The sequence below is a fragment of the Nymphalis io genome, chromosome Z (assembly GCF_905147045.1).
Source record: "Nymphalis io chromosome Z, ilAglIoxx1.1, whole genome shotgun sequence".
Classification (NCBI taxonomy): Eukaryota; Metazoa; Arthropoda; class Insecta; order Lepidoptera; family Nymphalidae; genus Nymphalis; species Nymphalis io.
In genome coordinates this window covers 9,025,220-9,038,285 of record NC_065918.1, presented here as the reverse complement: position 1 = coordinate 9,038,285, position 13,066 = coordinate 9,025,220, and the positions used below count along the sequence as shown (strand labels likewise).

At 34.6% G+C, this 13,066-nt stretch overlaps 3 protein-coding genes across 6 annotated transcripts in view; 2 read left to right on the top strand and 1 right to left on the bottom strand.

Annotated features, from left to right (window-relative positions):
- The window catches only part of LOC126780716 (pyruvate dehydrogenase phosphatase regulatory subunit, mitochondrial), a 236,825-nt gene that overhangs the window by 68,694 nt on the left and 155,065 nt on the right, over window positions 1-13,066 (top strand). The window lies entirely within an intron of this gene.
- Window positions 1-13,066, top strand: part of LOC126780736 (solute carrier family 35 member C2) — a 98,123-nt gene that overhangs the window by 55,142 nt on the left and 29,915 nt on the right. The gene's annotated exons all lie outside the window — the stretch shown is intronic.
- The window catches only part of LOC126780707 (titin-like), a 46,951-nt gene that overhangs the window by 22,006 nt on the left and 11,879 nt on the right, over window positions 1-13,066 (bottom strand). For all 3 annotated transcript variants that reach the window (XR_007670530.1, XM_050505344.1, XM_050505346.1), the window contains exons 2-9: window positions 8,771-8,885; window positions 7,196-7,369; window positions 4,890-5,070; window positions 3,383-3,507; window positions 3,123-3,301; window positions 2,682-2,843; window positions 808-950; window positions 30-410 (exon numbers count right to left, since the gene is read on the bottom strand). Coding sequence is in view for 2 of the 3 variants with exons in the window: in XM_050505344.1 (XP_050361301.1) it covers window positions 30-410; window positions 808-950; window positions 2,682-2,843; window positions 3,123-3,301; window positions 3,383-3,507; window positions 4,890-5,070; window positions 7,196-7,369; window positions 8,771-8,885 (1,460 nt within the window). In the remaining variant the exon portion in view is untranslated. The remainder of the gene's footprint in view (window positions 1-29; window positions 411-807; window positions 951-2,681; window positions 2,844-3,122; window positions 3,302-3,382; window positions 3,508-4,889; window positions 5,071-7,195; window positions 7,370-8,770; window positions 8,886-13,066) is intronic.

The window sequence follows — 13,066 nt, the reverse complement described above, 5'->3', positions numbered from 1 at the left end:
ATTGATCAGATTTTGTGTACGATACATACCTTTAATAGTAAAACGGAATGGTTCATCAATTTTAGCTTCAACACTTTTTAAGCCTTGCAAAAATTTAGGGGCTTGGTTTTTCGAAAATAATTGCAATTTTTCTTCTTCATTTAACTGATTTTGGATATCTTCTACTGTCAGTTCTGCAGAACTACTAGCTTGACCCATGCAGTTCCTCGCTATACAGCAATAGGAACCCAAAGAGTTTGTGCCAGTTAGCTGATACACATCACCAGGTTTTAATTCTTGTCCATCTTTAAACCAACTTAATACTGGCGTAGGGAATCCAACGACTTTGCATTCAAAAGACACGAGACCTTCTTCTGTTAAAACAGCTTGTAGATTTTCCATAAAACGTGGTTTCCGATAGTTCTTTGGCACTGTAAATAAACTTGGATGATTTTTTTGTAAGAATCGCATAATATATATATATATACATATATATATATATATATATATATGTATATATATATATATATATATATATATGCATATTTGGTCAAACTGTACTCAAAATAGCAATCCATTATTTTAATAAAATGGATTGATATTAAAGACCTATTTCCTACAGCTATTTTTGTATAATTCTCGTGCTGTATACATATTCATGACGTCTTCCTCGGCTGCACGCTTAAACGCAAGAACAATTTTTTAAATATGTATTTAGATACGCCAAAGGCACGTTCAACAAGTCTACGTGAAGATTTTAGAACAATGATTTTTTATAAAATACTGCAAGGTCGTAATTTGTTGTAACTAACGACAACTATACAATACCATCCATGGACACATAACACGTAGAAATGCCGACTCGACCGCCTGTACTCGTCACTACGCATTTCCATTCGCCCTCATCTGGCCACTCGGCCGTTGGTACTTCTAACAAATAACCGCCAACGCCATCTTCTAGAACACGATACCTGAAAATGTAGAAATTAAAAATATATATTTGCTCTTAGAAAAATATTGTACTAAATCTAATAAAATGCCATAGTTTTTCAATGTCATTATTGCAATGAATTAAAATAACATCTTATAATATAAGTTGTAAACAAAATAAGAAGAATCCAGAGAAAATATCTGAATCGTATAGACTTTGTCGCTAATTAAAGGCTAATGTATTACAGTGCCTTAATTATAATCATTGCTTAAGTTAGTAAAACACCGTTTTATCCATTCTGTCGTTATTGATTTGACATAATACTGACATAAGCATTGTTTAACTAATCCCACGTCACTCAACGTTTATATGTAAGGTATGTTTCATGGTACGAGGTAACGCCTAATTGAGATACCGATAGCATATTTGAGTTTAATTGACTAATTGCATTTTCTTCTTCCTTTATGTAATTGTACCTATATACGTATATCAAATTATTTAAAAGTATATTTATATAACACTCTAAACATCAAAATCCATAGTCACTCATCTTCTGCTCGTAAAACCATCGTCATAAAATTATTCTAGTATGAAACTAGCATTTGTTACTTACTACACCAGTTGGCTGGTAGTATCCGTAACAGCCTGTGAATGTCCCACTGCTGGGCTAAAGGCCTCCTCTCCCTTATTTGAGGAGAAGGTTTGGAGCTTATTCCACCACGCTGCTTCAATGCGGATTGGTGGAATACACATGTGGCAGAATTTCAGTGAAATTAGACACATGCAGGTTTCCTCACGATGTTTTCCTTCACCGTAAAGCACGAGATGAATTATAATCACAATTAAGCACATGAAAATTCAGTGGTGCTTGCCCAGGTTTGAACACACGATCATTGGTTAAGATTCACGCGTTCTTACCACTGGCCCATCTTGGCGTGGCTGGTAGTATGAGGCAATTTTATTCAACTCGATAAAAGTTTGTTTTTTGAAAAGGTAATTAATAGCCTATACATTTTCCACAGCTGGGCTAAAACCTCTTCTTTTGAGGAATATGTTTGGAGTATATACCACCACGCAGCTAGAATGCAAGTTGTTGGATACACATGAGACTTTTATACGTCACATGCAAATTCCTCACGCTATTTCCTTTTACCACCGAGAACGAGATAAATTATGAGCAGAATTTAAGGACATGAAAATTCAGTGTCGCTCGAACCTGCAGACATCGGTTAATACTCACGAGTTAAAATTATTAGGCCATCCCGACTCAAAAAGGTACTTTTTTAAATTCATGACTAATGGTAGTAAGTCTACAATTTTCTTAGAATAAATAATTGTATAATGCCAATCGTATCAAGTAGTCAATTTAATTTCAGTTATATATAGCTTCCTCGTTGGTCTAGTGGCTAGATGTCAGGCCTCAGACCAAGAGGTCCTGAGGTCAAATCCCAGGTCGGGCCACTATTAGGTTTTTCTGTCGAAAATTCTCAATTGCAGCCTATGGGTCTGGAAATTGGTAGTGTGTACACTCCCGTGCCTCGGATAGCACGTAAAGCCGTTGGTCCTGCGCCTGAACTTTTTTCGGTCGTGTCCGATTGCCATCCCATCGGATCATGAGAGTTAGGGAATAGAGAGTGCACCTGTTTTTGCGCACACACTTGTGCACTATAATATGTCCTGCACAACTGTGCATTTGTTAGCTAACTGGCTAATCTCTCTTGAGATTGGCTGCCTTAGCCGATCAGTCTGGAGAACCTTATCTGCAGCTTACCTTTCACTAGGGTCGATTTTTCCTTCTTTATTGTACCAGACGACATTGCGAGGCCATGGCGGTACCACGATGTTACAACTTAAAGTTAAAGGCTCACAGATTCTTACGAAATGGTCCTCTAGTTCTTTGGTAAATATAGGAGGTGGTTCAGGTGTTATTCCTCTGAAAATATAAAAAAATAACAATTATAACATACGTACTTTTTTCCTGTATTGTTCTACGCAGACGAAGGTCATAAAATGGCTTTAATTAGAATGGCTTTGTAAACTATTTATAATATTTTTACCTTAAACATGTAAATATAAAAAAATAACTTAATATGTTGCATTTACAATTTTTTTTTGTTAGATAAGATGTTGGTTATAATATACCATAATAATATTAGCGAGAAATATTAAAAGGAAATTAATCTTAACATGCATGAAAAAAACATTGAAATACCCAGAGCTTGGTCGTGAGGAACCTTCTCTGCTGGCACGACCGACTACGTGAACTTTTGATGACGAATAGGCCCTGCCCATACAGTTTACTGCTTCACACGTATAAGTACCAAGGGAGGTTGGATCTTCAGCATTAGCAGTCAAAGCGAAAACATCTCCAGCTTTGATTTCACGACTATCCTTTAATATTATGAAACAAATTTATTTAAATAGAATGAATATAGTATTCAAGATTGAATTATGGTAGCATAGTTTCTTTACCTTAAACCACCGAAGCACCGGAGTCGGAACCCCTACCACCTTGCACTCGAGCGACACTGTACCTTGTTCTGTAAGTAACGCTCGAAGTTCTTCTACAAATTCTGGACGTTTGTAGGCCTTTGGAACTGAAAAAGGAAATTATGATGTCAATAAGAACAGTATATTGTATTTTAATGATGAATGAATGATGACGATTAAAAACTAATCTAATTTATTATTATGTCTTACATTGATTCTGTTACGTACATAAAATCAATGTGAGCATAATAATAAATTATTTGTGGAAATAAAATATAGAATTTAATAGTTTTGTTTTGTAAATAAACTATCTATCTAGGAGAGAAGGCCTTAGCCCAGCAGTGGGACATTTACAGGCTGTTACTGTAATGCAAATAACTTAATTGATATAACCCGAAATTGATATAAAGATAAAACAGTTGTTCCGTCCCACCTTGTTAAGGATACCAATGTTTTTTAGCAGCGACCTTAAGTCTCGCTGGATTTTTAAGTTGAGGCTGGTTAAAATTGTGAAAGGAGCTAAATGTTATGATTTTAGGCCATGGAAAGTAGAAGTCAATGTAAAAGGACTTCGTTTGGCGGTAACTAGACACCCTACCGTTCTTTTTGAACAAAGTTCAACCAAATCGGCATCACTTCATTCCCACATTCCGTTGAGGGTAATGTTTAATCTTTGAACCAAAGCCCAAATGTTTTAGAACTAGTAGTATGTGAATTGGACTTTTTTTGGTCTCTTGAACAGAGCAGTCATCTGCATAACAAAGAGTGCCAACTATAAGTAGATATTCCGCAGGGAATTAACATTAATGGAATTAAAATTCCCTGCGGAGGACTGTTTATGACGGTCATCAGATCGGAAAAACAACCATCAATGACTACTCGAGTAGTCATTGATGGTTGTTTTTCCGGTCGCTCAGAAAATCCTATATCTGATATCAGACTTTAATTGTCACTGCAAAACTCTACCGCAACTCATATAAAAAAGCTTGCCGAGGACGTTTGAACGTGCCAAGCTTGTTTTAATGTCCTTGAAATATCCAGAGAGGCGGCTAACGCCTCTCCGTGTTTTTCGATACACTCGTCCCGAATGGTTTTGACGGAACTTGGTTTAATATACGCTCATCTGATGGCGATACGTCTGAGAAACTCTCCTTATTTATTTGGGTATAAGTTAAATAGTAGCAGGCTTCCATGATTTTATTATTTATGGTTTTTTAAAGAGAGGCGAAATATGTGTGTTAAGCGATATACATAACCGTACCGTAACCGTAACAGCCTGTGAATGTTCCACTGCTGGGCTAAAGGCCTCCTCTCCTCTTTTTGAGGATATATATATATATATATTATAGGATATACATACGTACAATTATTTGAATACACAATATGTAACTATTTGTTGAAACAACACGTTTACTCAAAACTAAGTCAGACTGAGTTGAAATTATTTAACAATATAAAGTGTTTTATGTATTTAAAATTAAAAACTGACCTAAAACATTGAGATGAGCCGAGCAACTGGCACGGCCCCCAACGTTTTCCGCCGTGCACGTCCATCTGCCGGCATCGTCCACGCTTACAGCAGAGATGTCCGCGCACCAGAAGTTTCCATCGCGTACCAAGGCAATCCGTTCCGCTTCTAACAATCGGCGTTCATTGCGATACCATGTCACCTGTAGAGATTGAAATATTTTATAAATTATAAGATCCATCACAATTTTCCTTTTGGTCTTTTTGGCCTTTCCTATTGTCCGGCCATGTCAGGGAAAAAATGTGAAAGTAAAGTCTAGAGTAAAAACCAAAATGTGTTTTCTATGTTATATCGGTTCGTAAAATTCGCGGGTGAAAGCTGGTTCTACAAAGCGGTTGTGCGAAGTAGGGAATGCCACTGAAAATCGCACTCTTGTGGTTTTCCAAACATCGAGATGGTATGGATGGAATTTGGAATTTGCGATGTCCGGGCGGCCGGGATTAATCCAAACAATTCCTCAAAGCATTTCCCGTGATAGATGCTATAGAAGGTGCAGAGTCTATCATCTTTATCTAACATCTCTTCGCATATCCCAAGGATCAAACCGGTCAGGAAGAACTTGATCGTCGTCAGTTGGAACTGCTCTACGTTGAATGCGGTCCAATGGAGCGGAGCCAATTTGACTTTACCTTCCAATTGACCGACGAACGTCGTTCATTTCGTTAATATGCAGAAGAAACAAAGTAGGTGACACCACGCCGCATATTGGAACACCAGATTTGACAAATTTTAAGTTAGAAAATGCACCGTCAACAACGCCCTTAAAGCTCTGATTGGCCAAAAGGCTGGTGAATCAGTTGCATAACTTCTCGGGATGCCCATAGGAAGCTTCGAAAGAAGCGCTTTATGCCATATCCGATCAGATGTTTTCGTTATGTCCAGACTGGCATTTGAGGCCGACTGAGTGCCCCGACGGAAACCGTACTGGCAACCGCTAATCACCCGGTGCTCCTTTAGGTACCGCCGGAAATATACACAGTACAGCCTAGGCAATCTTGCTCAGATAGTGTACGTCATGAGCATGGATGCCTAAAGAAGCTTTCTCCACCGTTTAATCGATAATACTCTCCAGGGGTAGAAATTCCGAGTTTTGGCCATCATCATGTTTAAGGAGGGGTGAGGTGGAGGAATCGGGCTCCGGAATTCTCACATACCGAACGAAACGGTAGTTTAACTACAAATTTACGCCAATTTTTAGTGAGAGATTGATAACCCCCCCCCCCGGGCGTGCCGTTCGTCTGCGATTTGAAGGTATGCAACGTGCCACTATCACTGATAAAACTTCTATCTAATGTTTAAAAAAGCAGCTACGGACCATGTATATATAGGTATATATATATATAGGTATATATATATATAGGTAGAGGTACTACCATAATAGTATAGTATAGTAATATATTAATCAAGTATTTGTAGAATAGCTTGCAAAAACATTGAGAAGACGATGATTCCAATATTTAAAATAGAGAATTATGTCATTACGTTTGACGTACGCATTCCTGAGTTATTCAAGGTCTTATTCGCTTTCCAGGGGGTATATATTTATTACATATGTCTGATATAATTATTTAAAAAACATATTTCCAATATTTGTTTTGCCCATAATAATCGAGTGCTATTGAATGATTTGAATTTAATTTTATTTACAAGCAAAGAAATCTCGTAAGATTTTGATAATAGATGAAGCTTTTTTGATCTTTAAAAAATCTTCACTGATGAAATTCCCCAAGGGAAACAAAATACACTTTTTCAAAATTATTAGATTATAATGCATGTATATAAGGTAATAATTTATTTATATTAACAAACAAAATGAATTTAATAAGGATAGGTGAATCTACAGGTGCTAGGACTTTGTGCAGACGATTTGGATGGGTTCTACTTATTCATGTGTTAATTATTAATGTCTGTTGTTATTTGCTTGGGAAAACTAAAAATGTCAAGTGAAATGAGATATATTAACCCGTGTCAGTGTTACTTGTGCTTAAAATTCGTTTAATTAGATTGTATTTAATATAATAAGTTTATAAGAGTCGAAAATTTTCACATTTAAACTTATCTTAATAATATCTTCTAACACTACATAATTTACAATTAAATTATATTATATACATGCATACAAATAAATTTATGGTGACCGTCCAAACAACTTTGTTTCGTGCCAAAAGTGTTCGGAATTCTATCCAAATTTCTCATCGAATTTTATATTGTATATCAGGTAAATATATTTATTTCAATGTTACAAAAATAGGCATCAAATAACTTACGCTGCATTCGGTAGAACTGACGATTTCGACTAGAAACCTTGTCCGCGTGCCGACCTTCACCGTAAGGTCCTGCAGACGTCGTAGAAAAGTTGGCGGGTCTTCGCCTGTTGGCATTTCGTCCGGGGAAACTTCCAGTCGTACCCGGGTCGTGTCCTTACCGGCAGCATTGCTAGCCTATTGTTGAGAAATAAAACTAACACTTAAACGACTATACGGAATAATATATGTAATAAAACAACAGTCACATGCTTTCTCCCATCATCATCATATTCAGCCCACATTTATCCACTGCTGGACATGGGCCTCCTCACAGGCGCGCCAATTCTCCGTTCTGTGCTAGTCGCATCCATTGAGCACCCGCCATTTTCCTAAAATCGTCTGATCATCGGGCGGGTGGTCTGCCCACTGGCCTTTTTGCTTCTCCCATAGACTAATTATACAATAACACATATGTATTTATCTAGTATATTCTATATCTATCTGTTTTCAGCGTATTTGTCTGCATAAAATTATTATTTTTTGGATTGGCATTAGAAAATCGCATCTCGAATTTGGATTTGGTAAGGATTGTATTTTATAGGGGTTTGTTGCCTCTTTCGAATGACACTTCCCTCACCCCGCGGAGACGCGTAGTTTTTTATATAAGTTTGAAGGTATGTGCTACGAAACATCATTTTGGGTTTAATTATTATTTTAGAAAAACATTGAATTAAATTTGTATGATCATGAAACGGATCATTGGAGGGCTTATGATTGGTCTGGATCAGTATGGTTATACCTATGTCCATAAAAAGGTGAACCATAGTGATTCAGACAAACCATTTGTGGCCGAAGATGAGACTCATACACAACGAATTGAGTCCCAGTGGAGAGCATTAAAAAGATTCTTCTACAAAGACAATTACAATCATACGGAAAAAATTTGCGCCTTATACATTGAATACATGTAGAAAATATCAAATGAAAAATGTAACCTTTAAGAAATAAATAAAAGCTATAAAAATTTGCTTAAATTAAATAAAACATGTTTATTGTAAAGAATAAACAAATAAGAAATGATAGTTCGGAGGTGACTTAAACTCAAAACTGTAATCCTCTTCCTACCCAAAGTCGAAATGCGAATTTCTAATGCGTTCCCCTATTTTTTCCTGTAAATGACGTAATTCATGTTTTGTTGTGTAGTCAAGTCTAAATGAAATAAACCAATGTTGCTTTCGCAATTATAATATTTTTAATAATATAACAGCAGAGTTATTCTCAGAAGACGAAAATAATATTATATATTGCATATGAAGTTGAAATTAATCTCTTTGAAAGGTTTCAAAACATTTCTTGCTTGTTGAATTGTTAAGTCATTACTAAGCGTTTGTTAATAATTATAGGAATGTTCCACGTTCCGGCATATTGTTATAGTATGCTAGCATAAACATAACAAGAACTGCAACACCTCAATATACTCTCAGCCCATGTTATTAATAGTTATTAGTAACAAACACCGTCTTTGAACTAACTTTAATACAAAATTAGTTTGACATTTTAGTCTTGTTAAATAGTAGCTTATGGTAATGAACTTACTTGCAGGGTGTAAACACCGCTGTCTCCGGTCTGTGCAGCGGTGATGGTGAGACGAACGCCGCCCGCGTCGTCCGATCTGGTAAAGCGGTCGTCTAGTTTCGCTCCCGCTCGACTCCTATAATATTTTATACGCTTGTGTGGGTATTTTTGATAAATTTGATTAATACGTTTTGATATTAATTATCGTCTTTGTACTTAACCTATTGTTGTTTATATTTAATGGCTTGTATTTTTGATTTGGTAAGGAAACATTTAAATGGCGGCTTACGGCTACGGCTAGACTTATGTATATGTATGTCGCCATTGATAATAAGTACAGAACCACTTTATCGTTTTATATATCATACGGATTCTTAAAAATAAATATTAAGAGTATTGATGAGACATTTTCTTAAATTTTATATTCACATTTAATGTAATATAAGAATTACTCAAAATTTTCTTTTATGTTATAATATATACATATTAGCAAAGAAGAGTGCCCAAGCATGCAAACCCAGACAAAAGACCGCGTTAAGCACAATGTTACATTGTCTTGCCTTTGAAATCTGAGCGACGTGTTATGTTACTTGACACGAAAACATCCTTTATAAATCCATTAAGCATCTTAGCTTTTCTTATTCTTCGAGACCTTTCCAGAATGAGAAATACATCAATTTTATTACAAAGAAAAACAAAACAGAATAAGCTACTTTTTCTATACTCTATGCTTTTATAAAGAAGACAATATCTTATTCTTAATAAATAAAAATCAATATTCGTATGTTTATCCTCTATGCGTTTCAAACTATTATTTGCTTGAAAGTAAAAAAATAATCTAATTGTCTACAACTTCGAACTCACTTTAATCAATAACTGCTCAGCACTATTTTTATATTGTGATGAAACTTTGGTGTGGTTCTACGTACGCCAGGTCTTGGCACAATAAAGAAAAATATTTTTTCTTTGTGCCCTTTAATATAAATGTTAAACATGTAATAATACATATAGCCTTCCGAGAAATTAGTACATACTCGTATTCGTTTCAATGGATTTTATCTATACTCGAAATACTTTTGATATAATAAAATACTTCGATTTGGGATAGGTTTAGAGATGTAAATCATTTTGTATGCATTAAGGTAAGTCATGTTTTAAGAACGTATTAACTGTATAAAAATTCTGTTATCGATTAAAGTGAGTTAAGTTGTTCCTAATTAGAATGTTTTTTATTTTTATTTTCCGTAAACATATAAAAGTCCCAATTATTTCATAACTTATCCAGTAAATTGTTCGGCCCTGCCATTGAATTGTGTTATACTATAAAATGGCATCGTAGACATGATAATATTTTCGATCATTGACAACAATCATATTGATGAAATATTATTGTTAGGGGTAGTTTTGAGAAACTACCTATTTCTTTCGTTTTACTTTCAGTGAAACTTCAGCGAAGCACTGATCTTATATGACATGTAATTGTACATGTACACGTGACATCTATTGATCTTATATGTGTGTAATGTAATTACACTGGCTCACTCATCCTTCAAACCGGAACACAACTATACCAAGTACTGCTGTTTACAATGATTAACAAATTTCGACAAAGTAGGCACATCTGTCATCGAATTGTTGATCTACAAAGATTGGCACAGCGAAAGCAATCAGTCGTCACCAATCACTTAGATTTTACTATATGTTTCATTACCTCTGCATTCATTAGTTATATAATTTTCTTACTTTTGCTTTGATTTATTATCAATTGATAATTTTTCATGCTTTCATAATCTACAAATTAAAAATATTGTTATTGATATTTTTAGTAAAAAGGACGTGTGTCCTTTTTGTACAAGTCTCATAAAAGATAAATGTATTTTATTATAATAATAATTTAAAAATAGTTATAATAATTTATTTAATTATACTATATTGACGTAACTGTCTGAAAATAATAGAGCCCTTTCTTAAAATTTGCAATACATTAAGATCAGGTCTGGACTTAAAAATCCAAAGCACTTTGACATTTGCAAACCCACCACATAGAAACGTTCATAGGAAAATTACGTTATTTTTGTGCGGTTGAGGTTCGCCGGCTGGCAGGCCCTTAGGCCTGGAATTGATTATGATCTAATGTTGTTATGGTTTAAAATACTTAATATCAACCTTAAAGAATTAACATAAGTACATAGCAACTAATACGTACATACTACCTGTATCATAGTGTTTATTGTACACGGACCAATGCAACAAGTACAATAGATCATGACGGTTCACGATAATGTTATGTTCCAACCGTTTAGGAACATGTTATATCATCACTCATTAAACACAATATAGATCAGACATTAGGTTACGTAAAGTTTTATAGTTACTCTAAATATAGATGATGTAAACTTCAGTGATGAATGGAAACAGTTGGCATGAGATTAGAATTTACTAAGGCGGTCATAACAATGATTTCAAATCTTTTTTAATATCTTACTCAACTTCATACATATTTATTATCAAATAAAACACTATAAAATGACGTACAATGCAACTTAGATATAAATGATGAAAAATTAAAGATTTTTGTTTTTATTGAATGTAGGTCATTTAATGATTTGAACTAAATTTGCTAAATATCAAAGAGCATGGACATCCAAAATGGAGGCTACGTATTACATAATAGCTCAGCGAAATACCTGGAAATTCAGACGCAGGCGAAGTAAAGCAGATCAATAACTGCAACCCTGCATCTATTAATAGACTATCCAATGGGTGCATGCGTGAAAACAGGGAAGGGAGGCTCTAACGTTGTTGAAATTGAACTTTAACCTTTACTGTCAGTTACATAAATATTTCCACGGGTAGATATATTAATTAAAAAGCATCTTTTGGACAAACGACGTATGAGTAAATGACATGTATATGAATATTCTTAAGAGCATTTTTTTGCCATAACAACTAATATTATATACTTAGCTGACAGTAAAATTTTGACCTTGCTACCCTTGTTTTTACCATTTCAAAACTGAATGCCCGTCCCCGAGAAGTTCTCAAACTAAAAATAATCTTTTCAGCCGCCAATGCCGCGGCCAAACGCGTAGCACAATTACATTGTACGATTTGTCATACAATTACGTTTCGAATATATTATATATTTAAACGCTACAATTGATAAAAATAGATTGATTAGACACAATTCGTACTGATATTTTATTCATGAGCCTCTATTTTTATAAAGTACAATAGAAAATTTACTTAACTTACTCAAATTAAAAAATAATTGCGAGAAATGTAAAATGAAGTTGCTACTGTCTTAAGTCCGTGCATCATATTGACTAAATTATTATGTTGTCTTATTTGATCTAGATTGATTTTATTCAAGATGTCAGTTTCTACATATAATTTTAAAGTGCGATTTTGGTCTCTTCCCATTGTTTAAAGAAGATAAATTAGTGCCTCCTGATAGATTACGACAATATCTATAAATCTACTGCTCATAAATTGTTTTTTTAAATTGTTTTGTCATTTGGTTACAAAGTCATTATCGTGTTTTGTGCATATTTTGTTTGCATTTCCAAAAAAAGTAAATTAAAATCAATAAGTTCTCTCGGCTCTGTGCTTCATGCGCAAGGCCCGGGCGGGTCGCTAGTTGATAATAAATAAAATCATCATCTTCCTACCACTGTATGAGCCAGTTGGTAATGCAACTGTTCCTGTAACGTGACCCAGATACCAAGCGTTTTGTTTGTGCTGTATTTTATTAATAGATGCACAAAGAAAACTGTAGACTTGAAACAAACAAGGAAATCCGCTAGAGCAATAATAAAACTAAGTTTACACTCGAACGTTCGGAACATACCATTTTGTTAAATAAATGGTAAGACTGCGGCTTTTAACAATCAAATTCAATTATGATTGAAGTCTGTCTTATGCTTGTTGATTTGTTTAATTCTGAAGTATTATTTTAAGCCTGACTTGACGCTAGAATATTTAAGTCTCCAACACTGAATAGCACTATCAAATCATTTAATATTAATTTTATTTCCTAGCATTGGCGCGACATATTGAGAAAACTATAAATAGATGATCAATACGGATAAACTCCTAGAAGAGGAATTGGGGGCAATGAGATCTTTTTATAGACATTAAAACTGCGTCATTGTTTAGTATTGAAAGAATATAGCTAATATAGATAGTAACAATCCGTGCAGCGCGTGCAAAATAATATCATGTCCTAAATATCATCGTGTCAAACAAAACCAATAATAATTGGAGTATACCACCCTACACTCTAATACGCCTTGAACAACTGCTTTTGTAAATGTC